The sequence below is a fragment of the Hypanus sabinus genome, chromosome 5 (genome assembly GCF_030144855.1).
Source record: "Hypanus sabinus isolate sHypSab1 chromosome 5, sHypSab1.hap1, whole genome shotgun sequence".
NCBI classification, from domain to species: domain Eukaryota; kingdom Metazoa; phylum Chordata; class Chondrichthyes; order Myliobatiformes; family Dasyatidae; genus Hypanus; species Hypanus sabinus.
This window is the reverse complement of record NC_082710.1, coordinates 150,472,666-150,499,871: the sequence shown is the minus strand read 5'-3', so window position 1 is coordinate 150,499,871 and position 27,206 is coordinate 150,472,666. Positions and strand designations below refer to the sequence as shown.

Below are 27,206 nucleotides of genomic sequence, written 5' to 3'. Positions count from 1 at the left end.
ACTGATGGAGGAGGGGGGATTTCAAGAGGAGGGAGATATACTTGAGAAAGATCAATAAGTTCAAGGTTGCGTGCAAATGGTGCAGAGGAAGAGATGAGATCTGGTGCAGGTCACCAGTGCTTGGCCTATGCTTGCACTTACTTTCTTGTCTTCTCATGTAAAATTTCCTCCTCCTCCTCTATCCTGTCCCTTTAGCAGCCTGTCTACCACTCTCTTTGATTTATAACTATCATTTCTTTAGTTTCTACACTCAATGGTCACTTCATTAGCTATGCTGTACAATGCAAATATCTAATCAGCCAATCACGTGGCAACACTCAATGCACAAAAGCATGCAGACGTGGTCAAGAGGATCAGTTGTTGTCCATATCAAAAGGATGCGAAAGAAATGTGATCTAAATGACCTTGACTATGGAATGATTGTTGGTGTCAAACAGGGTGGTTTGAGTATCTCAGAAACTGCTAATCTCCTGGGAATTTCACACACAGAAGTCTCTAGATTTTATAGATAGTGGTGCGAGAAAACAAAAGTATCCAGTGAATGGCAATTCTGTGGGTGAATTTGCCCTGTTAATGAGAGAGGTCGGAGGAGAATGGCCAGACTGGCTCAAGCTAACAGGAAGGTGACAGTAACTCAAGTAACCACATTTTACAACAGTGGTGTTCAGAAGAGCATCTCTGAATGCACAACATGTCAATCCTTGAAGTGGGATGGGCTACAGCAGCAGAAGACCATAAACATACAGTCAGTGGACATTTTATAAGGTACCTAATAAAGTGGCCATTAAGTGCAATTATTTTTCCCTACATGTCCAAGTGCTGTTTCATTTGAAAATTTGGAAATTGTGCCCTGTACACCCAACTCTAACTCATCTGTGTACATTAGGAACACAGTGTTCCTCACAGCAGCCACAGTGGTTCCACTGTGCACCATTCCAATCTGATAAACATCCTTTCACCACTTTCGCCTTTCTGTCACTGGGCCAATTCTCAATGCACGTTGCTACATTGCCTCTTACTGCATCTGTTTCAGTGCTGATCACAACCCTGTTACGTGGAACCTTATCAAATACTTTTTGGAAGTTCATATCTACCACATCAAATAAACTTCCTTTTTGATCTTTTACTTAATCAATAAATGCTATCGCACTAATTAGAACAGGATTTGATGTCAAAAATTCCAAATTGTTTTCTCTACTTTTCCATGAACTTGTGAATTCCATTCTTGACGTTGCTTCAAGAACATTTCCCAACACTGAGATTCAACTAAAAGATCTCTTTGAAATATGAAGACATGAAAATATACAGATGCATGCACGCATATGATCAGACATGTACATATATGATCTGACATGCGTGCATATGATCCATGTACCCATTTATGATTAGACACATGCAATGTACGTGGACATGGAGTGTTGCACAGATATAGTGATGGGCAGATACAAATGAAACGGAGACAAAGAACAGACTTCTGCAGGGGTATAGAGGTAAATGACATAAAACCAGGCCATTCAGCCCAACGTGTCCATGCTGACCAAGTTCCCTTTCTACACTGGTCCAATTTGCCTAGACTTAGACCATATCCCTCTGAAACTTCGCTGTCAATGAGCTTGTCCAAACATCTAGAGGTTAAAATTAGCTTTATTTGTCACGTGTACATTGAAACATTGAAGCACATAGTGAAATGGGTCATTTTATGTAAACGACAAACATACTCCGAAGATTGTGAGGGGGGAGTTTGGAAGCAGCAGCACTGTCGACGTTTTGGGCCAAGACCCTGAGTCCCGACGAAGGGTCTCGGCCTAAAACGTCGACAGTGCTTCTTCCTATAGATGCTGCCTGGCCTGCTGCGGTCCACCAGCACTTTGTGTGTGGTGCTAGTTGTAAACTGTATAAACTGTATATCTTTGGAACATGGAAGGAAACTGGATCACCTAGAGGAAACCTAATAGGGAGAATGCAATAAGGAGAATGTACAAATTCCCTATACACAGTGGCAGGAATCGAATACTAACCACTATGTTAACTATTGCACTATTGTGCCACCCCACGCACAGTATCTTTTAACCATTGTAATCATATGCCCCTCTACTACTTCCTCTGGTGCCTCTCTGTAGTTTAAAACTGTCCTTTTTTGGCTCATAATTATTATTTGCTGTGTCACTGAATATACATACACACAGAAAGAGGCAGAAAAACATACCAAACAATACTAGTTTTGAGAAAGATAAACTCAGGTGAAAACAGTCAAGTGAATATGAAGAAACAGATTTAGTACGAAGTCCTGTAAAAGCATCCCTGACCCAGAAGGTTAACTGGTTCCTTTGCACAGATGCTGCTTCACAGGCTGAGTTCATCCAGCATTTCTGTGAACACTATTAACAAACAGATACAGGAAGTAATGGAAATAGAGAAGTACACTGTTACTCAGTCTGGAGTTTCTCTAGGTTTTTCCTCATTTTCTTTGTAATTGTGTTTATTTCTATTTCCACACTACCGTGTCTATCTGCGACGCTAATACAGCTTGTTGCGTTGGAGGTCAGAGTTCATTACCAGCATCCTCTGTACATTCCTTCTTGTGCGCAATGAGTTTTCTCCTGGTACTTCGGTTATTTCACATAATCCAAAGATGTTCTGGTTAGTAGGTTAATTGGCCATGGTAGGCTAGGGTTAAATCAGCAGGTAGCTGGGTGGCGTAGCCCGTGTTCTACACTGTATAAATACACAACACAGAACAGGACTGCAGTAAAATACACAAGTGTGAAAACACACACACAGCTAGTCAAACTCGAGCTAAGGAACAGGTTGGTTGAAAGATACATGACTGTGGAAAAAGAGTCACAGGCACACACACAGCAAGTTAAATGCAGGTAAAGGAACAGGCTGGCTGTAAGATACACAATTGTGGAAAAAGAGCCTCACACTTACACACACAGCTAGTTAAACGGTTAAACTCGTATAAAGGAACAGGCTAGCTGTAAGAAAAGGAGTATCACACACACACCCTCCCTCCCCCCCCCCCCCCCCAGTTAAAGAGTTAAACTCATGTAAAGGAACAGGCTGGCTCAGGATGGATAGGTCAAATGGATAGTGCAACATACAAGCCAACATGGACATGGAAATATTCGCAGACTCGGGATGAGAAATATACAGACAGGTAAACAGGACACCAACACACACAATGCAAAGATATAGAAACACAGGAGCTTACAGTTAAACACTTGGACACAAGTGAAACATGGAAACCAACCTAATGCAAAAAGAAAATCAGAAATGGAAGGGACAACAGATAACACATACACAGTTATGCCAACAACCGAACACGCAGCAAGCTGTACACAGGAATAGACACAAGTGGGTGCAAGAAAAGACATTGAAATTCAGAGACACAAAGAAACACATGGAAACAGACGGAGAGCAGACCCATACAAATGTGCAAACACAAGCAGATATGTAGACAGACAGACATGCAGACTATACAGTAACAAACACAGGCAGACCGAGACAGACACACTAACTCTGGCAGAGCAGTAAGCAAAGAGAAGAGAAACATACAATCACAAGGGGAATGAGTAGTATAAAAAGAGACAATAAAGTACCACTGAAGTGGGCAGACAATCTTACACTAACAGGGACATAAAAAGTTATATGGACACATATAGGGCAAACACGAGGAAATCTGCAGATGCTGGAAATTCAAACAACACACACAAAATGCTGGTGGAACACAGCAGGCCAGGCTGCATCTATAAGGAGAAGCACTGTCGACGTTTTGGGCCGAGACCCTTCGTCAGGACTGACCTGACCCCCCCCCCCCACACACACACACACACCACCACCACCAAGGAAAAACCCAACATGAAGGCTGACGAGCACTAACGTGGAATTTGACACAGAAATATCGGAACACGTGTAGAGGAACACACAGATAGAAAACAAGGACACAGATACGGAAAGGACAGCTCTGTAGTAAACAGGCAGACAAGAAGAGAGGTACAAGAAATACACAGGCATAGAAAGAACATCACTTAGAAACCCGTCCAAACACACAGCAAGCACACAAAGGCAGAGAACTATAGACAAGCTAAAGGGAAACAAAGAAGGAAACAGCTTGACACTCAAAGCAAACAGCGCAGTAAAAGGCAGGCACAGAAGACACATACTAAGGTAAATTACAACAGACAACTAATGAAGCATCTTGGCCTGAAACTCTGACTGTCCATTTCCCTCGATAGATGCTGCCAGAGCTGCTGAGTTCCTCCAGCATTTTGTGTATGTGGCTCAAGATTTTTAGTAGTTGCAAAATCTTTTGTGTGTAAAGTACAGCAGACACTAATATACAGACAGAAACATGAAGTAGATATACTGTAGAAATTAAATAACAAGAAGCTTGGCTCACAGAGAAATAAGTGGACAACATACAGATATAATAGAGACATATAGATGTGGTGTAAGACACACCCATTCTCACATTCACACTCATCTGCGTAGATATTCATTATGAAATAAACAAGAAGCAGGTAGAAGCAAGGTACAAATGCTCTGGCTGATATGCAGAAAGAATTACAGACTCAAAGAAAAAGGCAGAGAAACACTTGGCATAAAAATGGATGCAGGTAGAGATATAGAAATGGAGAGACGCATGTGGGGAAACACATGGATGTGAACTTAGACAGGGAACAGACTGACAGTCAGAAACTCCACCAACACAGTCAGACACCAGCTCAGAAGTGCAGAGACAGGAAACAGATGGCCATTTACCATGAAGTACTTATGCATACGGGGAAATACACAGACTGGAGCAGGGAGGCACCTGGAGGAATGGAGTGTTACCAGACATTACAGATGCTAGAATCTGGAACAACACATAATCTGCTGGAGGAACTCAGATGGCCAAGCAGCCTCTGTGTGGGGAGAAAGGAACTCTTGATGTTTCAGGTCATCAGGAAACTCCGACTCAAAACATTGACTTTCCCCACCCATAGATGCTGCTCGGCCCGCTGAGTTCCTCCAGCAGATAGTTCACCTGGAGAAATGTATGGGGATGAAACAGGTGGCAGACACAGATTCAGAGCAACACGAAGATTCAGATGACACAGAGACACTGACATGCTAAGAACACAAACACAGAAAGAGAAGTACACTTGGAAAAGCAGGCACAGACATGGAAATCAATTATTGGCATTGAAACCGAAAAAACATAGCCAAGGGTAAGGTAACCAGACAGATATGGGTTAAATAAATGTGCTCAGCAGGTCAGGCAGTATCTGGGGATAGAGGAATGGAGCTTGTATTTCACATAACTCTATCTAGAGTTTTATTTCACTTTTTTCTCAATCTATTCTGACAAGTCAGATGATCTCTGCACACGTATCCTCAGATATCCCAGTGCCATTGCTCCATTTTTAGAGCTGTTCCCTCTAGTTTCTGAACCTTCCTGCACTTCTCAATATGAAATCCCACCTGCCACCCTCCCTACCCTTCCCACCAGCCTGTCTCACTCTCCTTGAGGCCTCTCACTGTCCTCTTCGTGGTTCACTTTGTCTCCAAGTACTGCATCATCTGAAGATTCAAAAAAATACCTCCAGTACACAACGTTATCGCTCCCACCTGGAAACAGGCTGGTGAGTGGACAGAGAAACGGGCACAAATGGAGCATAAGTGGAGAGGTCCACATGGGAAAGGGCAGACAGAAGTGAACAGACACATCTGCACAGAAAGGCTGAAGACTCAGAGACATATAAGCAGGGAGGCCTCACATAGAAAAATATACCATCACAAAACAGCTGGACACGTGAGGTCACGTGCGCAAACACAGAAACAAATGAACATGCAGAAAGAAAGACAACAAGACAGAAGTAACTGGGTACATGTGGAGTCATATGCAAAATCAAAGATGCAGACATAGAAAATACACCAGGGAGATGGGAATGGACAGATACATTCAGCGACCAACTCAGAAACAAGAAAAATGTTGAAAAATAAACAGGCATGTGGAAAACTACACAGACAGTTAACAAAAGGCACTGGAGATGGCGAATGGAAAGTCTTACCCGACAGGTGGGGGAGGCAGAGAGTTTTCGAGGGGAGCCCCAGGTTGTAAGGCCAGTGGAGGCAGGAAGGACACCCACTGTGAAGTGATTCAAACTGGAAATGGGAGATGACAGGGCTGGATGAGCAGCTGATGTCGGACCAGAAGCTTTCATGGGATGGAAGGGTGTTTCACAGAGACTGAGAGGGGGATCACAGGGACAGAGAGAGTCGGTCACAGTTACGAGCTGCAGTGCACTGGTGATGGAGGGTGATGCACCATCGATAACCCTCGGAGACGTGAGGCAAAAGATAGGCTTTTATTAGCTGCAAACGTGTGTCGTTCGGAGAGAAGGGCGTCTAGAAATATTAATCCAGGATGACAGTTTAAAAATCGAGACTTTTAATATCCAGGACTCAGCAGAGTCCACCGAGTCCATGGTTCAGTGGGAATTTAGAGGTCAGTGACGTTTCAGTTGGGGGCATGTAAGTTCAGGGGTTCGAGAGTTTAGAGGGCAGTAAAGGTCAGTGAATTCCACGGTCAGTGAGTTCAGGAGTCCGTGGAGTCAGTGAGTCAGAGATCACTCCAGGTCAGTGTAGGAGGTGCACAGTTGATACTGAAGCAGGCTGGACCACAGGCAGCATTATGAGTGGGGCAGGAGACTGTCGGGTCCACAAATGACCATGTTAGAAGTTGGAACAGAGCTGGTGATCAGGGTGGCAGAGAACCCCTGGCATCAGGAGCTCAGCCTGGGCTGAGGGAGGAGCCCCAGCCTGGGATGGGGCAGATGGAGCAGGATCCAGTAAGATTGGCTTGGGAAGTACTTGGGCTGAGTGATGCAGCAACAACTACCTCTTACTCATTAGTAAAATCAAAGACATGATAGGAAGAGGAAGGGGACGAACATACACTGGCTTACATTGGAGGAACCCTGATGCAGAAAGTCATCAGCAATCAATTCCTGGGCATGAACCTATCAGATGACTTTTCTACGGCCTAGAACACTGATACAATCACAAAGAAAGAGCACCAGCGCCCTTACTTTCTAAGGGGTTTAAGGAGGTTTTATTTGTCTCCAAACACTCTAACAAACTTCTACAAATGTACTGTTTATCATTTCCTGACTGTTTGCATTATGGTCTGGTACCATAATCCCAATGCACAGCAACATGAGAAGCTGTAGAGGGAATTGGGCTCAGTCCAAATTCATCATGGGCACATTTAGAGGAGGTGCTGTGTCAAGAAGGCAATATCCATTATCAAAGGCCCCCAGCAGCCAGGCAGGTGGGTTTCCAGTGTTCAGTAGGTTTCAGTGAAATTTTCCTCCTCATCCTTCTGAATTGCCTGTGTACAGAGGCTGAAACACAGACCATAAAGGGACAGACAGCTCTGTAGTGACTGTACTTCCTGTGTATAGGGGCTGTAACACAGAGTGTAGAAAAACAGACAGCTCAGTGGTGACCTGTGTTCCCTGTGTACAGAGGCTGACACACAGACCATGGAGGGACAGACAGCTCTGTAGTGACTGTACTTCCTGTGTACAGAGGCTGTAACACAGACCATGGAGGGACAGACAGCTCTGTAGTGACTGTACATCCTGTGTACAGAGGCTGACACACAGACCATAGAGGGACAGACAGCTCTGTAGTGACTGTACTTCCTGTGTATAGGGGCTGTAACAAAGACCATAGAGGGACAGACAGCTCTGTAGTGACTGTACTTCCTGTGTATAGGGGCTGTAACACAAACCATAGAGGGACAGACAGCTCTGTAGTGACTGTACTTCCTGTGTATAGGGGCTGTAACACAGAGTGGAGAAAAACAGACAGCTCAGTGGTGACCTGTGTTCCCTGTGTACAGAGGCTGACACACAGATTGTAGACCAATAGGCTGGACTGTGACTGCACTGTCGTGTACAGGAGTTAACACACGGGCTGTGGACAGACAGGCAGGGCTGTGACCGTGCTTTCTGTGCACAGGGACTGTCAGTATGACCTTCACCAAATGACCGGTTCATTCAGTCTCGCTTCTCCTGATTTAAATGCGGGAATGTTGACAGCTGAACAGAAAGTCCACATTCTTTCCACAGAGAGAGGGAATACTCAGAGGCTCGTTACTCCTGCGCCCAGTTTGACCTGAGCCGTGACCTCTGGTGAGAGAGCCACGTCTTCATTACTAAACTGACCTTTGTGGGACGTTTACACAGCTGGGGTCTGTGGCCAGTGGTAACCACGGGGGCTCAGGATTGTGAAATGTCATCGCTGTCCCCCACGCACCAAGGAGCACAGGAGACTCAGCTTGCTAACAAACTCGTACAGATGTACTGTTGAAAACATCCCGGCCGAGTGCATCGGGATCTGGTACGACAATTCATATTGACAGGAATGTAAAAAGCCGCAGAGAGTTGAGGACTCAGCCCAATGGGCACATCCCTCTCCACCATCAGCACTGCCTGAAGAAGGCAATATCCATCATCAAAGATCCCCACCATCCAGACCATGCCATCTTCTCGCAGCTACCATCAGGCAGGGGGTGCAGAAACCTGAAGTCCCACACCAGCAGGTTCAAGAACAGCTACTTCCCGGCAATCATTCAGTTTTTGAATCGATCTGCACAACCTTAATCACTGCCTCAGTATAGCAACACCGTGGCTCCTTTGATCATTTTGTTCAAAATTAAAATTTGTGGTTACTTGTAAAATATGAGTGCTGGGTCTTGAATGCAAAGTGCCCGTGATGCTGATGCAACAAAGTTTTTTTTACAACCTGTACTTCCGTGTTTGACAATAAACTTGACTTTGACTCGGAGAGGGAATGGACATCTCACATGAAACACCAACTTCTCTTCACCCTCGCACACCTCCCCTCATTCCTCACTACCTTTGGATGCTCTTGCCTATCTGCTCCCCTCCTTCTCCACCTCCCTCATCAGTGCTCTACCTCTTCCCACCCCCATCTCACATAAGCTCCCCCACCTCCTCCCTTCCCTCAGCCCTACCCAACCACCCCGACACATCTCTCACCACACCTCCCTTACCGATACCCCTCCTCCTCCTTCACCGCACCTCCTCCCTTCCCTCAGCCCTACCCGACCACCCCAACCCCTCTCACCACACCTCCCTTACCGATACCCCTCCTCCTCCTTCACCGCACCTCCCCCTTCCCTCAGCCCTACCCCACCACCCCGACACATCTCTCACCACACCTCCCTTACCAATACCCCTTCTCCTTCACTGCACCTCCCCCTTCCCTCAGCCCTACCCCACCACCCCAACACGTCTCTCAGCACACCTCCCTTACCAATACCCCTCCTCCTCCTTCACTGCACCTCCCCCCTTCCCTCAGTCCTACCCCACCACCCCAACACGTCTCTCAGCACACCTCCCAAACAAGTCCCTCACCTCCCCCCCCTCATGGAACCACCCCATGTCCCACCCGGATAGACACAGACCCCGGGCCAGGTACTTACTTGCCGTCGGACAGGTTGATGCCCGCGAAGATGGGGTAATCCTCGGGGGCCGGCTTGCCGTTCTGGTCCTCGTACAGGAAGACAGGGGAGCGGCCGAGCTCCACGCCCACCTGCTGTAGGCCATGCTCACTGTAGATGGACAGCAGGAAGGCCTGCGAGCCCGCCTTCGCTTTCACCAGCGCCATGATGGAGAAGTCCTCGGGGAACCGAGAGCCTGTGGAGGGCAGCAGGAGGCAGTGGGGGTTTAGAGAGGCCCAGGCACCAAATTGGGAGAGGGAGAGAGCTCAGTCCCACAGAAATGGGATGGATCAGTGTCCCGGAGGAGTCAGAGTCCCAGGGGGTAGTAGGAGTGATCAGCCCTGGTGGGGGTGGGGAGGGGAGATTAGAGGGATTAGTATCTGGGGGGAGGAGAGGTGTCAGTCCCCTGCAAAGAGAGAGGGGTTAGACCCCTGGTCTAAAGGAGGGGTCCTGGAGGGGGGTGGTGGGGGTCGATGTCCTGATGGGAGCAGAAGGTTCAGTATCCCAGAGTTCTTAGGTGAGTTCCCCAGTGGGGAGTGTTTTGTATCCCAGCAACACAGATTGGTTTCTTGGTGAGGGTGGGTTCAGAGCCCAGGGACAGAAAGCCAAAAGCTTGCATCCAAAGGGAGCATCAACTGCACGACCCAAATCCTGGCGACGCCCCACATCACCTCCCACCTCCCACCAGACACATTCCAAACTCAGGTGGCTGCTTTACAAAGTGGACTGAAACGTAAACCCCTCTTCCTGTGCAAAGTTTCTGAAGCGACAAGTTCCAGGGCTCTGGCCTTCTCACCACACAACCTGGCTCAGGACACGCACCCGTCCAAGGGCGCTGGGTGATGATGCCATGTCTCAACGGTCAGCTGCATGCTGGTGGCACAGGCTGACTGGCATCCTGCTGTGTTGAAAGACAGGGACCGACAGAAGGTCTTTGATGTCAGAAGCTTCATCATTCTGGCTCAGGTTTATAGGCCGAACTTCCTGGGACCACTGGCTGAGAATGTCACATAACCTTCAGTCACTGCACCCTGCTCCCTCATATAAAACAACACATTTCAGTCAACATCTCTGACCTGTGGACACACAGTGACCCCATATTTGAGCTGTCAATCATTATCCCAGCATCACTAGCCTACCATGCCATGTGCCTGTTGTCAATCTCCTTCAGGTGACCATTAATTAATGTGACACACTCCAGTGGTCGACCAACTTACTCCAAAACTCAAGTTATCACCCACCCCACCGCCATACAATAGCTCCTCCCCCACTCTTCCTCAGCTTGCTCCAGGAGCCTGGACACTTCCCCACCCCACTTACCTGAGAGCAGTTGTTTTGTGGGTGCACTGATCTGAGCCTTTTTGGATATCCGGTACGCCACATCTGGACTGGATGCAGATCGTCTTTTGGTACAGAAGCCTGTGGTTTTCTTTACTCCTTCAGGTAGCTTGTTAAACTGCAACACTTTTAAAACATCTATGGGGTCGGCTGCAGAGAGAAGTGACAAGAGGGCAGTCAGTGCCATGATCAAGATGAGAAAACACCTCTCCAGGCAGGCCTTCTGCCACCTACTTCACAAACGTGGGGAGCGACTTCCCCACAGATCCTAGTGATTGGATAGATGGTGAAGGCCCACCCCTCTCCCACCCCGTCTTCACATTGCCACCATCTCACAGCTACCACTGGGCAGGAGGTACAGGAGTCTAAAAGACTAAAGGCTCAAGAACAGCTACTGTCTTTCAAACGTTTGGTTCCTGAACCAACCTGCACAACCCTAATTTCTACCTCAGTGTAGAAACAGCAGGAACACTTAGCACTACAATGGATGTTTTTGTTTTAATTGTGCTCCTTCTTGTAAACAAAGTGCATAATTTATGTCTATGTTTTTTCCTGAATGCTATCTATGATCTATGATCTATGTCTATGATGATGCTGCAGGTACGTTTTCATTGCTCCTGTGTATAATGTACTAGCGCAGATGATGTCAAGTTTGACTTTGACAATTGACAACCTCCCAGAGACCAACTGCAGCAGCTCTGTTGGTCACTATCTGCCTCCCCTTCCCAACAAGCAGCCTCTGAACCATTGTGTCCTGCATTGATCTTACATCTGGAGCATCCAATGAGATGATGAAGCCTACAAACACGCTACGCATGGCAAGGCCAACTTGCCTTCTGATTGGTCACTGGGAACTGGGCCTTCACATGGTCACAATGACATTGAATAAACAGAGTACTGGAAAGATCACTCAGTCATATGGTACAGAGAGGGTTACATGGGTGAAACACAGTGATCATCAATATATGCTGTGCTGTGTGATGCAGACAATCATAGTCTCATGATTATGATCCTTCTTGGCAAAACTTTCTGAGCAGGCGGTTTGCCGTTGCCTTCTTCTGGGCAGTGTCTTTACAAGATGGTTGACCCTAGCCATGATCAATACTCTTCAAATATTGTCAATGGTCACATAATCAAGACGTGATATGCACCAGCTGCTCATACGACCATCCACTGCCTGCTCCCGTGGTTTCACCCTGACCAGGGCCTAAGCAGGTGCTACACCTTGCTCAAGGGTGACATGCAAACCAGTGGATTGAAGAAGTGTCCTGCACTTCCTTTGATAGAGGCGTTTCTCCACTCCACCACCCAACATGATACGAAGTTCAGCGGAGTCCGTGGAAGCAGAGTCCTGGGCTTTGGCTAAGTGGGCTTCGGCGTAAGGGGACTTCGGTAAGCCCGTGTGATTGCTCGCTGAGGGGAAGAAGGTAAGGTCGCTAGGTGCTTTTTAGACTTATTCTATCAATCCAGTTCAGGTATGGGGGAGACAGTCAGAGCAGTGGTGTGCTCCGTATGCAGTATGTGGGAAGTCAGGGTCAACACAGTTGTCCCTGATGACCACACCTGCAAAAGGTGCGTCCAGCTGCAGCTGCTATCAGCCCGAGTTAGGGAGTTGGAGCGGGAGCTGGATGAACTACGGATCATTCGGGAGGCAGAGGCAGAGATAGATAGGAGTTATCAGGAGGTAGTCACACCAAAAATCCAAGAAGTAGGCAGATGGGTGACGGTCCAGAGAGGCAGGGGGAGCAGGCAGAGAGAGCAGAGCACCCCTGCGGCCATTCCCATTAACAATAAGTATACCGTACTGGATACTGTTGATGGGGATGACCTACCAGGAATGAGTTGTAGTGGTCCTGCCTCTGACACAGAGGTTGAACCCTCAACTAGGAAGGGGAGGAGGGAAGAGAAGAGAGCGATAGTTTTAGGGGATTCTATAGTCAGGGGGGCAGATAGGAGATTTTGTGGGGCAGATCGGGAGTCTCAGATGGTATGTTGCCTCCCTGGTGCCAGGGTCCGGGACATCTCAAATCGGGTGCAGGCTATTCTTGAGAACGAGGGCATGAACCCAGATGTAGTGGTCCATGTAGGGACCAACGATGTAGGTAAGGTGAGTGAGGGGGTCCTGCTTAGAGAGTTCAGGGAGTTAGGAGTGAAGCTGAAAGGCAGGACCTCCAGGGTGACAATCTCAGGATTGCTACCTGTGCCACGTGCGAGTGAGACGAAGAATAGAATGATTATGCACATTAATATGAGGCTGAGAGCATGGTGCAGGAAGGAAGGGTTCAGGTTTTTGGATAATTGGTCTTTGTTCCAGGGACGTTGGGATCTGTTTCGAAGGGACGGTATACATCTGAACTGGAGGGGTACTAACATTCTTGCAGGAATGTTTGCCAGTGCTGCTCAGGGGGGTTTAAACTAGATGTGCATGGGGCAGGGATCCAGAATACGAGAGAAGATGATATGATGAAGGATAAGGGACAGGTGGGAAATACACGTTCCCCAAATATTAATTGTGTAAAAGAGAAAGGTGAGACAGAACATGTGTTAGAAAAGTTACATGTACAGAGGGTTGGTCAGAAGGAGCATGGGGTTAAATGTGTAGAAGGTTTGGGTGATCTTGAGAAGGTCATCAAAATTCAAGGTGCAATTAGCCCGATGGAAGTTCAAGGAGCTGGGTTAGATACAATAGACAGTGTTTTAAGCAAAGAGAGGAGGAATGGGCTAAGAATTCTATACTTGAATGCGCGTAGTGTCAGAAATAAGACAGATGAGCTTGAAGCTCAGATGAAAATGGGGAACTACGATATTGTTGGGATAACGGAGACATGGCTGCAAGGGGATCAGGCCTGGGAATTGAGTGTACCAGGGTATACATGCTATCATAGAGACAGAAATATGGGAAGAGGGGGTGGGGTGGCCCTGTTGGTGAGGAATGAGATTCAGTCCTTAGCAAGGGGTGACTTAGGAACAGGGGAAGTAGAGTCTGTGTGGATTGAGCTGAGGAACAGTAAGGGTAAAAAGACCCTAATGGGTGTTGTGTACAGGCCCCCAAACAGTAGTGTGGATATTGGGTACAAGTTGATTAGGGAGTTAACATTGGCATGTGCTAAAGGTAATGCAGTCGTTATGGGAGATTTCAACATGCAGGTGAACTGGGAGAATCAGGTAGGTGCTGGACCCCAGGATAGGGACTTTGTGGAGTGTCTAAGGGATGTATTTTTGGAACAGCTTGTGCTTGAGCCAACCAGGAACGAGGCTATTTTGGACTTGGTGATGTGTAATGAACAGGAATTGATAAGTGATCTTGAAGTAAAGGAGCCATTAGGATCAAAACATGATAAGTTTTTATCTACAATTTGAGAGGGATAAGGGCAGATCAGAGGTGTCAGTGTTGCAATTAAATAAAGGAGACTACGGAGCCATGAGGGAAGAGCTGGCCAAAGTTAAATGGGTGGATGCCCTGGCAGGAAAGACAGTGGATCAGCAGTGGCAGGTATTCTTGGGGATAATACAAAAGATGCAAAAGCAGTTCATTCCAATGAGAAGGAAGGATTCAAAGAGGGGGAAGGGGCCACAGTGGTTGGCAAAGGAAGTCAGAGATTGTATAGCATTAAAGAAAAAGAAGTATGACAGGGCTAAGATGAGTGGGAATACAGATGATTGGGAAAGTTTTAAGGAACAGCAGATCTTAACTAAAAAAGCAATACGGAGAGAAAAAAATCAGGTATGAGCTCAGTCTAGCCAGGAATATAAAAGGGGATAGCAAAAGCTTTTTTAGCTATGTGAAGAGAAAGAAGATAGTTAAGAACAATGTTGGCTCCTTGAAGAATGAAGTGGGAGAAATTGTTATGGGAAACAGGGAAATGGCAACAGAATTTAATGCGTACTTTAGATCTGTCTTCACCAGGGAGGACACAAGCAATCTCCCAGATGTATGGATGGGCCAGGGTCATAAGATATCAGAGGAATTGAAACAGATTGACATTAGGAAAGAAACTGTGATGAGTAGACTGATAGGACTGAAGGCTAATAAATCCCCGGGTCCAGATGGTCTGCATACGAGGGTTCTAAAAGAGGTGGCTCAGGAAATTGCGGATGCATTGGTAATCATTTTCCAATGTTCCTTAGATTCAGGATCAGTTCCTGAAGATTGGAGAGTGGCTAATGTTATCCCACTTTTCAAGAAGGGAGGGAAGGAGAAAACGGAGAAATCGCCCTGTTAGCCTAACATCAGTCGTGGGGAAGATGCTTGAGTCCATTATTAAGGACGAAATAGTGGCATATCTTGATGGCAGAAATAGGATTAGGCCGAGCCAGCATGGATTTACCAAGGGCAAATCATGCTTGACTAATCTGTTGGAGTTTTTTGAGGGTGTAACAAGGATGTTAGACGAGGGTAAGCCAGTGGATGTAGTGTACCTAGATTTTCAGAAGGCATTCGATAAGGTGCCACATAGGAGACTGGTGAGTAAAATCAGAGCTCATGGCATTGGGGGCAGGGTTTCAACATGGATAGAAAACTGGTTGGCAGATAGAAAGCAAAGGGTAGCAGTGAATGGGTGTTTCTCGGACTGGCTGGAGGTGACTAGTGGGGTACCACAGGGCTCTGTATTGGGACCACAGCTCTTTACGATTTATGTCAACCATTTAGATGAGGGCATTGAAAACTATATCAGCAAGTTTGCTGACGATACTAAACTGGGTGGCAGTGTGACATGCGAAGAGGACGTTAGGAGAATACAAGGAGACTTGGATAGGCTGGGTGAGTGGGCAGATACTTGGCAGATGTCATTCAATGTGAATAAATGTGAAGTTATCCACTTTGGAAGCAGGAACAAGAGGGCAGAGTATTGTCTGAACGGTGTAGAGTTAGGTAAGGGAGAAATGCAAAGAGACCTAGGAGTCCTAGTTCATCAGTCAATGAAGGTGAATGAGCAAGTGCAACAGGCAGTGAAGAGGGCAAATGGAATGTTGGCCTTTATTACAAGGAGAATTGAGTACAAGAGCAAGGATGTCCTTTTGCATTTGTACAGGGCCCTGGTGAGACCACACCTGGAATATTGTGTACAGTTTTGGTCTCCAGGTTTAAGGAAGGACATTCTGGCAATTGAGGAAGTGCAGCGTAGATTCACTAGGTTGATTCCTGGGATGGCAGGGCTGTCTTACGCAGAGAGATTGGAGAGATTGGGCTTGTACACACTGGAATTGAGGAGATTGAGAGGGGATCTGATTGAAACGTTTAAGATAATTAAAGGATTTGATAGGATTGAGGCAGGAAATATGTTCCAGATGTTGGAAGAGTCCAGTACCAGAGGGCATGGATTGAGAATAAGAGGTCAGTTATTTAAAACAGAGTTGAGGAAAAACTTCTTCTCCCAGAAAGTAGTGGAGGTGTGGAATGCACTGCCTCGGAAGACGGTGGAGGCCAATTCTCTGGATGCTTTCAAGAAGGAGCTAGATAGATATCTGATGGATAGGGGAATCAAGGGATATGGGGACAAGGCAGGGACTGGGTATTGATAGTGAATGATCAGCCATGATCTCAGAATGGCGGTGCAGACTCGAGGGGCCGAATGGTCTACTTCTGCACCTATTGTCTATTGTCTAAAGGGTTAAAAATACTCTTGGAGAGATGCTGTCAGCATACAGGACGTTAAAGGGATTGCTGTCAGACACACTCAGGCACAGGAGATTAAACTGATCCCCAGGGTACACACACCATACAAGGGGAGTGTTAAACAGATCACTTGGAAACACTTTCAAAACACACAGATGGTTAAAACTGATCCCCAGGAGATTCTTTCAGTACAGGGGAAGTTACACTCAGGATTAAACAGATCCCTGGGAGACAATCAGCTCACGGTAGTCACTGGTTAGACAGTCAATACATAGAGGTTGAAGGAGATCCCTGAGAGACACCCTCACCACATGACGGATTAAATAAATCACTGTCAGTCTCTATCAGTACACAGGAGGTTAAACATAGAACATAGAAAGTTACAGCACATCACAGGCCCTTCGGCCCACAATGTTGTGCCGACCATGTAACCTGCTCTATAAACTGCCTAGAATTTCGTTACCTCATAGCCCTCTATTTTTCTAAGCTCCATGTACCTATCCAGGAGTCTCTCAAAGGACCCTATAATATCTGTCTCCACCACTGTCACTGACAGCGCATTCCACACTCCCACTACTCTCTATGTGAAAAACTTACCACTGACATCCCCTCGATACCTACTTTCGAGCACTTTAAAACTAAATTAGCCATTTCAGCCCTGAGAAAAAGCTTCTGGCTATCCCCACAATCAATGCCTCTCATCAACTTATACATCTTAACATCATCTTTACAGTTCACTAAGAGACACAATAGACACATAATGGTTAAACAGTTCACTGGCAGACACAGGACACATAGAGTTAAACAGATCACTAGCAGACACAGTACACGTGGGGTTAAACAGATAGCTGTCAGATATAGTGCACGTGAAGTTAAACATATTATTGGCAGGCATACTACATGTGGAGTTAAACAGAGGGATGGCCAACCATCTGTGCGTGGGCGCGGGACTATGATACAATGGGTTAAACAGCAGCTCTTGGAGTCACTTCAACAGAAAAGGAATTCAAGAGTCAGGTTTCTGTGAGGTCCCAGAAACGGGAATTTTGCCCACTCTCCAAGCGTTCCTCCGACACCACAGAAACTTTAAACTCTTTTGCAGAACTTCCCCAGTCAGCTGCAGGATTTTCCACTGAGCCTCGGTCCGAGCTGCTGCACAACTCTCCATCAGCACCGTTAGGGCCCTGCTCCCAACACCGCCTGGCATTGTTGTGGCAACTTTTACATGCGGCAGACAGCAACACTCTTAAAGCCTGGCGCAAGAACAGATCTTAGACAACAGAGTAACCACTTTGGAAAAGGAGGGAAATTGGAGGGAGGTGTAAGAGATGGGAATGCCAGGGGAGAAATTCGAGGCACAAGGCCAGCTTAACCATCACTGTTATCAGGTTCTTGTACAATGAAGATGAACTCTTGATCTCCAAATCTACCTCATTGTGACTTTTGCCCTTAATTTGTCTCCCTACACTGCACTTTCTCTGTGACTGTAAGACTGTATTCTGTATTCCAATTTTCCTTTTGTACATCCTTGATGTATTTATATACGGAATGATCTGTCTGGATGCATGGAAACAAAAGCTTTTCTTTGTATCTCAGAAAGGTGATGTTAATAAACCAATTACCAATTACTCCTCTGCCATCAGTAACCCAGGTCAAATGTCAAATGTTAAACGGCCAGAAATAGTTGAGGGCTGAGGGGGGTTGATGAGACCAGAAGGTCAGAGGGATGGGGAAGGCAGACGGCTGAGGGAGGTGAAAGGGATGGTGAAGGTGAAGGAATAGTGAGGTCAGAGGGCTGAGGGGAGGTCAGAGAGATGGTGAAGATGAAGGTACGGAGAGGTCAGAGGGTTGAGGGAAGTCAGAGGGATGGTGAAGATGAAGAGACAGGCAGGTCGTTGGAATGAGGAAGATGAAGGTACAGAGAGATCAGAGGGATGGTGAAGATGAAGGGATAGGGAGGTCAGAGGGATGGTGAAGATGAAGGTACGGAGAGGTCAGAGGGATGGTGAAGATGAAGGGATAGGGAGGTCAGAGGGATGGTGAAGATGAAGGTACGGAGAGGTCAGAAGGATGGTGAAGATGAAGGTACGGAGAGGTCAGAGGGATGGTGAAGATGAAGGGACGGGGAGGTCAGAGGGATGGTGAAGATGAAGGTACGGAGAGGTCAGAGGGATGGTGAAGATGAAGGTACGGAGAGGTCAGAGGGATGGTGAAGATGAAGGGACAGGGAGGTCAGAGGGATGGTGAAGATGAAGGGACGGGGAGGTCAGAGGGATGGTGAAGATGAAGGGACGGGGAGGTCAGAGGGATGGTGAAGATGAAGGGACGGAGAGGTCAGAGGGATGGTGAAGATGAAGGTACGGAGAGGTCAGAGGGATGGTGAAGATGAAGGTACGGAGAGGTCAGAGGGATGGTGAAGATGAAGGGACGGGGAGGTCAGAGGGATGGTGAAGATGAAGGGACGGGGAGGTCAGAGGGATGGTGAAGATGAAAGGACGGGGAGGTCAGAGGGATGGTGAAGATGAAGGTACGGAGAGGTCAGAGGGATGGTGAAGATGAAGGTACGGAGAGGTCAGAGGGATGGTGAAGATGAAGGTACGGAGAGGTCAGAGGGATGGTGAAGATGAAGGTACGGAGAGGTCAGAGGGATGGTAAAGATGAAGGGACGGGGAGGTCAGAGGGATGGTGAAGATGAAGGTACGGAGAGGTCAGAGGGATGGTGAAGATGAAGGTACGGAGAGGTCAGAGGGATGGTGAAGATGAAGGGACGGGGAGGTCAGAGGGATGGTGAAGATGAAGGTACGGAGAGGTCAGAGGGATGGTGAAGATGAAGGTACGGAGAGGTCAGAGGGATGGTGAAGATGAAGGTACGGAGAGGTCAGAGGGATGGTGAAGATGAAGGGACAGGGAGGTCAGAGGGATGGTGAAGATGAAGGTACGGAGAGGTCAGAGGGATGGTGAAGATGAAAGGATAGATGTCAGAGGGCAGTGGGAGCTTGGAGAGATGGGAAGTTCAGACAGATGGTGGAGGAGACACAGGGAAATCAGAAGGTTAAGAAGGTCATAGGGCTAAGGGAGGTCAGAGGGACATTTTTTGTGCAAGGGTCAGGAAATCAAGGATGGGAATGTGTGAGTCAATGGGTTAAATGGCAGCTCTATGGTGCCCCTCATGGGTGGGTGAGGTATAGACCTGGGAGAGCTGATGGTAATGTAGGGAAAAATAAGAGAGATCAGTAGGACTGGTGTAGAAAGGTCTGTGGGATGGTCAGTATGGACTTAGTGGGCCAAAGAGCCTGTTATTGTGCTGACTCTCTCTTTGACTCTTTACTGTTAATCAGGAACCAATGAAGGTTGGAGATACAACACCAAGAACTGTCTTTGTTCCACAAGAGGTTAGACAAATACAGCTGTCACCTCTCACTCAATATAGTTCTGGAGGTGGTAACACCATGACCTCCAAACTCCAAATGCTACTAGTCATTCATCAGGCCATCCTCATGGGTCACCACCTGTCAAGAGAAAGGCTCCGGATTGGATGGTTCTCAACTGCCAATCAATCATCTTCATCCCGCACACCCACCCCTACCACCACCTTTCCTAATTGTTTCACAGCTGACAACCCCTTGCAAGGTTCTCAACCACAGTACATAGTTGATGATTATAGAGAACATAGAGTATGGTCTATGGCCGACAAAGTTATGCCAATCTTTTCATCTACTCCAGCCCAAAAATTGACTGTTTATTCCTCTCCATAAATGCTGCCTGATTGGCTGAGTTCCTCCAGTATTTTGTGTGTCTTGCCCATGATCAATTTAACCCTTTCCTACTACACAGCTCATAAACCTCTATTTTACTTTCATCCATGTGCATAAGAGTCTTTTAAATGTCCCGAATGCATCAGCATCTACCACCATATATGGCAGTATACTCCAGGTGCTTATCACTCTCTGTGGAAAAAAATCTATCTCTGACATCTCCCCTAAACTGCCCTCCATACACGATAAAAGATTACCTCAGGTATTCACAAAAGCCACCTTGGGAGAAAGACGCTGGCTGTCCACTCATTCTATACCTTTAATAATCTTAAACACCTCTATCAAGTTGCCTCTCATCCTTCGCTGGAAAGGGAAAACCCCTCGATCTTTCAACCTTGCCTCTCAACCAGGTTGTCTGAGACTTTCCTGGCAGTGTCTCTCAGAAGCGAGTCTTTTACTCTGGTGTCCCAGTCCTCTGGAGACTAGAACATGTATCTCGCATGAGTAGCCCAACCAATGTCAACAAGTTCCCTGTGGACACTCCCCTCACACCCAGCACTGCTTACAATCAAAAAAGGATATCATTTGCTTACTCTGTGCAGAATGGTTAATGGAGTCACAGAGAGACATAGGCCCTGTGACACATCAGCTCCATGCTGAACATCATTTGCACCAATCCTACCTTAATACTATTGTTTATTTTCACCTAGATTCCCATCAACTGCCCCCTGATTCTACCAAACACACACACACACACACACACACACACACACACACACACACACACACACACACACACCAATCACCAATCTACTGCTGGAGCAGCTCGTTAACCCACCAAACTGCACGTCTCTGGGACGTGGGAGGGAACTGGAGCATTCAGGGAAAATGCACATAGTCACAGGAAGAACCTACAAACTCTACACAGACAGTGCCCAAAGTTGGGATTGAACCCCAGTGTCTAGATCTGGGAGAGAGTAGCTCTGCCCATTGCCCATATTACAATAAAAAGTTCAAGGATGTCAGTAACCTGGAAGGAGGATGTCAGTAAATATTGCAATACCCTGATTAAGATTTCTACTGCTATGCTGTGAGGTATTTTTATTTTAACAGTTTTCTGCAAAAGCAGTGTGTAAGCTTCATAGACTATGTTTAGGCGAATTTAGGAATGTTGTGTCAGCCATTCGAGTTTGCCTGGTACATGTAACTTTCTGCTCAGTGAGATGCTATGGAAGATTTGAGAGAGCTGGGCAGGATCAGATTCCTGAAGGTTAGTAGTCTGGTTTGGGATCTTTTGGATGGAGCTGCGGAGCGGAGCACAAGGGAAGATGCCCACAGAATACCAAAGACCTCGTTGTAAGATGTGCTTTGTAATTATGAACGGTTCCAAGGAGGAAATACCAATACTCAAGAGTTAGCTATTTCATTTGAGATGGTCTTTGAGGGAAGTTTGAACTGTGCCTGGTGTTTTTCATGCAGAAGCGACATACCCAACTACTCCAGAAATGAGCTCCAACGTTTATCTGCACAATGGACTGGTTTAACTGTAATGGGCCCTTTTATTTTCCTTTTCTTTTTTTGTTAGCTGTTTGCTAAAGTTGAAATATTAGTAAATATATTTCCTTTGTAATTTTATGCTAATCTTTCTGGCGAACAATAACGTTGCATGGGACAATATTTATACAATATTTACTATGTCCCCCGCAGAACATTCCAACTTTCCTGTTTGGTAGAACCCAAGTCATACTGACCCTGGGCATGTGTTGCTTATGGAAGGTGGCCTTCTCACTGCTGAGTCACCTGGCTGTTAGCAGAGCTAGCCATTGAGCCAAGTTTGCATATGAGCCCTGGTGAGAGGGCTGCAATCAGGAAGTGTGCAAAAAAGTTGTGAGGGTGTTCCGACTGAAGGACTTGTATTAATAGGAGAGACTAGATAGCCTGTGATGTTTTCGCTACAGTGCATGAGGCTGAGGGGTGACCTTATGGAGGTTTATAAAATCATGGGGCAGAGGCTGAATAGTCACAGGCTTTTCCCCAAGGTATGGGAGCCTAAAACTAGAGGGCATGGGTTTACTGAGAGGGGAAGGATTTAAAGGGTACATAAAGGGGCAAATTTTTCACACAAAGGGTAGTGGGTAAGTGAAAAGAGCTGCCAGCAGAAGTGGCCAAGAGGATAACAATTACAATATTTATAAGGGCACTTAGGCTTTCAAGGATAGAGTAAGTTTAAAGTGATATGAGCCAAAAGCAGGTAAATGGGACCAGGGTCAGTTAGCCAACCCAGTCAGCATGGACAAGTTGGGCTGAAAGGCCTGTTCCCATACTGTGCAATTCTACGAGATGATAGAAGGTCTACTGTAAAGTAAGATTCCCCAGTAGCCCTCCCCCCCACCCCATCAGACCCCAGCCAGTCTTGCGCGGCAGAGTTGAAGATGGAGAGGCGCTGCACTGGCCCCCAGCCACAGCTGCCTGCTGTTTGACTTGGGCGATCTCCCTGTTTACATATTTGACATTGTTTCTGGCTGCTGCCATCCCGACTGGCTGCACTGACCTTCTCCCTGAGCCCCCGGCTGAGTTCACTCCAGCTGCCAATCAGCCTGAGTTGGCTTAGCTCTTCATGTCTGGTCTGCATGCTGCCAGATGAGTGTGAAAACAGAAGGAGAAGCAGAGTCTAATGAGAACCTGCTTCGCATTAAGGGAAAATACATACTAAGGATTTTGTTTATAACGATAAGGAGATGGAAGGAGTCTTAAAATGGGGCATTTTGGATAGATTGGGGATTGGTGACAAATGTTATTAGATCACCCTCTCATACACTCCAACACCAGCAAAACCCTCCTCGCCATCGAGGACATCTTCAAAAGGCTGTGCCTCAAGAAGACATCATTAAAGATCCTCAACACCAGAGATAAGCCCTCATCTTGTTACTACCATTGGGAGGAAGCACAGGAGCCTGAAGACCCACACTCAACTCTTCAGGAACAGCTTCTTTCTCTTCGCCATCAAATTTCTGAAAGGTCCATGATCTCATGAGCATTAACTCATTATTTCTTTTTTGCACTTTTTTTTATTGTAACTTTTAACAATGTTTATGTCATCCACGCCACCACCGTCACAAAAAATAACAAAGTTCTCAATGCGTGTCAGTGATAATAAATCAGGTTCTGGTTCTCATCACTTCATCAGTATCCTGCCATTCTCAGCCAGTAATCCCAACACTGCTGATCACCTGGTGCAAACTGGCAACCTGAGCAGCAACAGTGGCATAGTGTTGCAGCAGGTCAGGGTGCCAGGGACCCGACTTCGATCACAACCTCCGGCACTGTCTGCAGAGCTTCCACACCCTCCTCATTTCCTCCAGATGCTCCATTTCCCTCCCACCATCCCAATTGAGAGCCACTCAGTAGGTTAACTGGTCACTAAGTTTGCCCCCTCGGGTGTGTGTGAAGGATAAAACCTAGGGGCAGATGATAAGAGTGTAGGAAGGATTGGGCCTTGCAGGGATAGTGTAAATGGGTCAGTACAGACTCAACAGGCTGAAGGGTTTGCTTCCATATTGACTCTCCATGACTCCATCTACAAGGATGTAAAGAGCCATGTAAGAGCAAAGTGGACAAGACGAGTCGGTGAGAAAGCAATCTGGCAGATAGCGTACTACATAGTGAGGTCATCCACAGGATGTCACCTGAGGTGGAACCTTCCAATTATCAGGAAAGATGGGATCAACTGGATTTGTTTCCGCTGGAGTGGAGATGACTGAATGGAAAACCTGAAAGATGTTGTGGCACTGATATGGTAGAAGGTCAAAAACTATGAGACAGGAAGGCATGGGATTGAGGTAAAGGGGATCTGAGAAGGGAATTCCTTCACCCAGGGGAGGTTTTTACCTGGAGTGCATTGCTTAAGGAGGCAGAGACTTTCACAAGATTGAATGAGTTTTCAGATGTAATTTAATTATCATTTACAGGAAGGCTGCAGACCAAGTGTTGGTAACTAGGGTTGGTGTGGGTTGCTACTTGGTGGCTAGCATGGATGAGATGGGCTGAAAGGCCTACTTTTGTATTAATTGATTTGATTGCTCATATAGAAATGTTGGATGTGTTTTAAAAGAGGACAGACTGGAAACCCTGATGGCCAAATGACCTGGGCACGCTTGTACCTAACATGCAGGTGCAGCGGGCATTTAGGAGAGGAAGTGGCATGCTGGCCTTTGGTCTAGTCTACAGGGAGGATAGATCAATATTGGCCATGTCATACAACACAGCACATAATGATGACGAAGAGGACTTACTGCTTTCATTGAGGGCCTTGTGGAGACTTCACCCCAAGCACTGTGCACAGGTTTGTACTTCTTGCTGAATAAGGATTCACCTCCTCCAGTGCAAGCACATTCCTCACAATGGGCAAGTCCATCAGGTAGAGTCATAGAGCACTACGGCATATAAATAGGCCATTCAGCCCATCTTGTCCATCCCAGCCTGATCTACCCCAGGATGGAGCAGTCTACCCTGTGTTCACCAGAGTTTAGAAAAATAAGAGATGTCCTCATTGAAACCAACAAAGTTCCTGCAGGGTAGATATGGTTAAGATGCCATACAGAAACAGGTCCTTATGCCATCGCATCAATGCCAACCGTCAAATACACTTTTATCGTAAACCTATTCACCAGCACTTTGTTCATAGCCCCAAACCTTCAAGTGCTCATCCAGATACCTCTTAAATGTTGGAAGAGTCTCTGCTTCCAGCTGTCAGAGCATTCCAAATTCCAAACCTCCAACATGGATTAACAAGTTACTCCCTGGACCCCTCTAAACCTCTTATCTATTTCCTCTAGTTTTACATACACCTCAGGGTAAGGTTTCTTACCATCTACCCTATCAAAGCCTCTCATAGTTCACTTTTGCAAAGCTACCCCCTCCCACGCACCAGTGTCTTCTGCATCAAGGAAAGAAAACTCAGTCCAGTCAGCCTTCCCTGAACACTCCATTCCCAAGCTACATCACGGTGAATCTCCTCTGCACCCTCTCGGGTGCAGTCACATCATTCCTGTAGTGTGGTGATCAGAACTGCACACAAAACTCTAAGCCTGGGTATAACCAACATCTTATAAAATTGAGATACCAGAGACCGCAGATGCTGAACCCTGGAACAAAGAACAATCAACTGGAAGAACTCTGTGGATCGTACAGCATCTGTGGATGGTAAAGGAATTGTCAATGTTTCAAATCAAAACTCTGTCCTGATGCAAGGACCAGACCTGAAACATCAACAGTTCAGTTCCTTCACTCCCACAGACACTACTCAGCCTACTGCTTTCTTCCAGCACATTGCTTTATAAAGTCGTACCAAGTGCTCTCATCAGCTCATTCACCACCACTCGTCCTGTGGCAAATGGCAAATCACCATCTCACCCTGCAGAAGTAATCCACTAATGCCAGCACACACAGAGGAATGTGATTGGACAGCAGCACCCCAGGAGGAGTGGGAGGGCACTGTTGGGGTCCGGAGTGGGTGGATGGTGCATCACCACTGTTGAGGAGAGCAACACTGCTATGGCAGTGTTAGAAGTGACCATCTTTAATCAACGCATTTACACCCAGGTTTTGTCTTTCCCCTCCCCTCCCTAGAAGAAGAAGCATGGTGGTCCAGGCCCTCACCTACCTCATTATTTTTGTGAGATTTTTGTGCACAAATTGGCACATTTCCATCAATGGACAGAGGCTACTCCCCAAAGAGGTAATGCCCAAGGGACTGCCTGGGATGCCCCAAGGTTGCCACACCAGCAGAGTGAGAGTGTGGTTATCAGCATACAGGTGCTACAGCTGAGGTGTGGGAACAGGGAGAGGCTGATTAACCCCACATGGGAGGGAGAAGTGGAGTGGGTGGGATGGAACCCAGTGTGAACTCTAATCTAGTTGTTCACCAGCTGTATCCTGGTCCATTCCTGTGCCTAAATGGACCTCACTGGGTCAATGGAGCTATTTCTGTTCTGTAACTTCTTTGTCTCAGGAGGGAATTCAATTGCCCACTATTACAAAGCCCATCTTACCCAATGGGTACCTAAAATCTAGAATCTTCTTCCAGGTGTCATTTCCACAGTCAGACAGCCCAGTGTTGAGACTGCCTGCCGCACCTGCCCAATTCAATTCCTCCTTTCCTCATCCCTGAAAGAAGAACGATGTCCACAGTCTTCTCTATCATCATCACCATAGTAACAGGTAAGAACAAAGCCAGTAACAAAGCTTAACAAAGCTTTAATGAACCACCATAAAGAATCAATGCATCACTCTTTATGACCACCGGTAGGACGTATCTTATCAAACAAAACTTATTGTAAAGCTTGATGATCCATCTCTCACACTCTCTTTAATGCTCTACTACACATTTACATTGCTGAGGCTACAGTTGGAATATTTGTGCTCATTTTTGGTCACCCTTTTGTATCAGAAAATACTGGAAAACTGAGAAAAGGGCAGAGGAGATTTATCTCAACAGACTGAGTTATGGAGTGAGGTTGAGCAAATTGGAACTTTACTCACTGGCATTTAGGTGGATGTGGGATGGTTTTACAGAGGTGTATAAAGTCATGAGGGGTGTAGATAGGATCAATGTGCACACTCTTTTTCCCAGCGTAGGGCAATCAAGAAGGGCATAGGTTTAAGGTGAGAGGGGAGAGTTTTAATAAGAACCCAAGGGACAACATTTTCATCCAGAGGATGAGAAGTATACAGAAAGAGCTGGATGAATTCAGTAGGTCATGCAGCATCTATGGTGAGGCATAAACAGTTGGCAGGAGCAGCATGGTAATGTAGTGATTAGCACAACATTTTACATTACCAGCAACCCTGGTTTAATTCCCACTGTTGCCTGTAAAGAGTTTGTATGTTCTCCCTGTGACCACTTTGGTTTCTTCTGGATGCTCCAGTTCCCACCCATGGTCAAAAGATGTACCAGTTGGTAGAGTAATTGGTCATT

The 27,206-nt window shown here is 46.6% G+C and overlaps 1 protein-coding gene across 1 annotated transcript in view; it reads right to left on the bottom strand.

Annotated features, from left to right (window-relative positions):
- The window catches only part of LOC132394459 (collagen alpha-1(V) chain-like), a 251,204-nt gene that overhangs the window by 182,985 nt on the left and 41,013 nt on the right, over nucleotides 1-27,206 (bottom strand). Inside the window, exons 2-3 of the mRNA XM_059970642.1 lie at nucleotides 10,841-11,008; nucleotides 9,503-9,716 (exon numbers count right to left, since the gene is read on the bottom strand). Of these exons, the coding sequence (XP_059826625.1) occupies nucleotides 9,503-9,716; nucleotides 10,841-11,008 (382 nt within the window). The remainder of the gene's footprint in view (nucleotides 1-9,502; nucleotides 9,717-10,840; nucleotides 11,009-27,206) is intronic.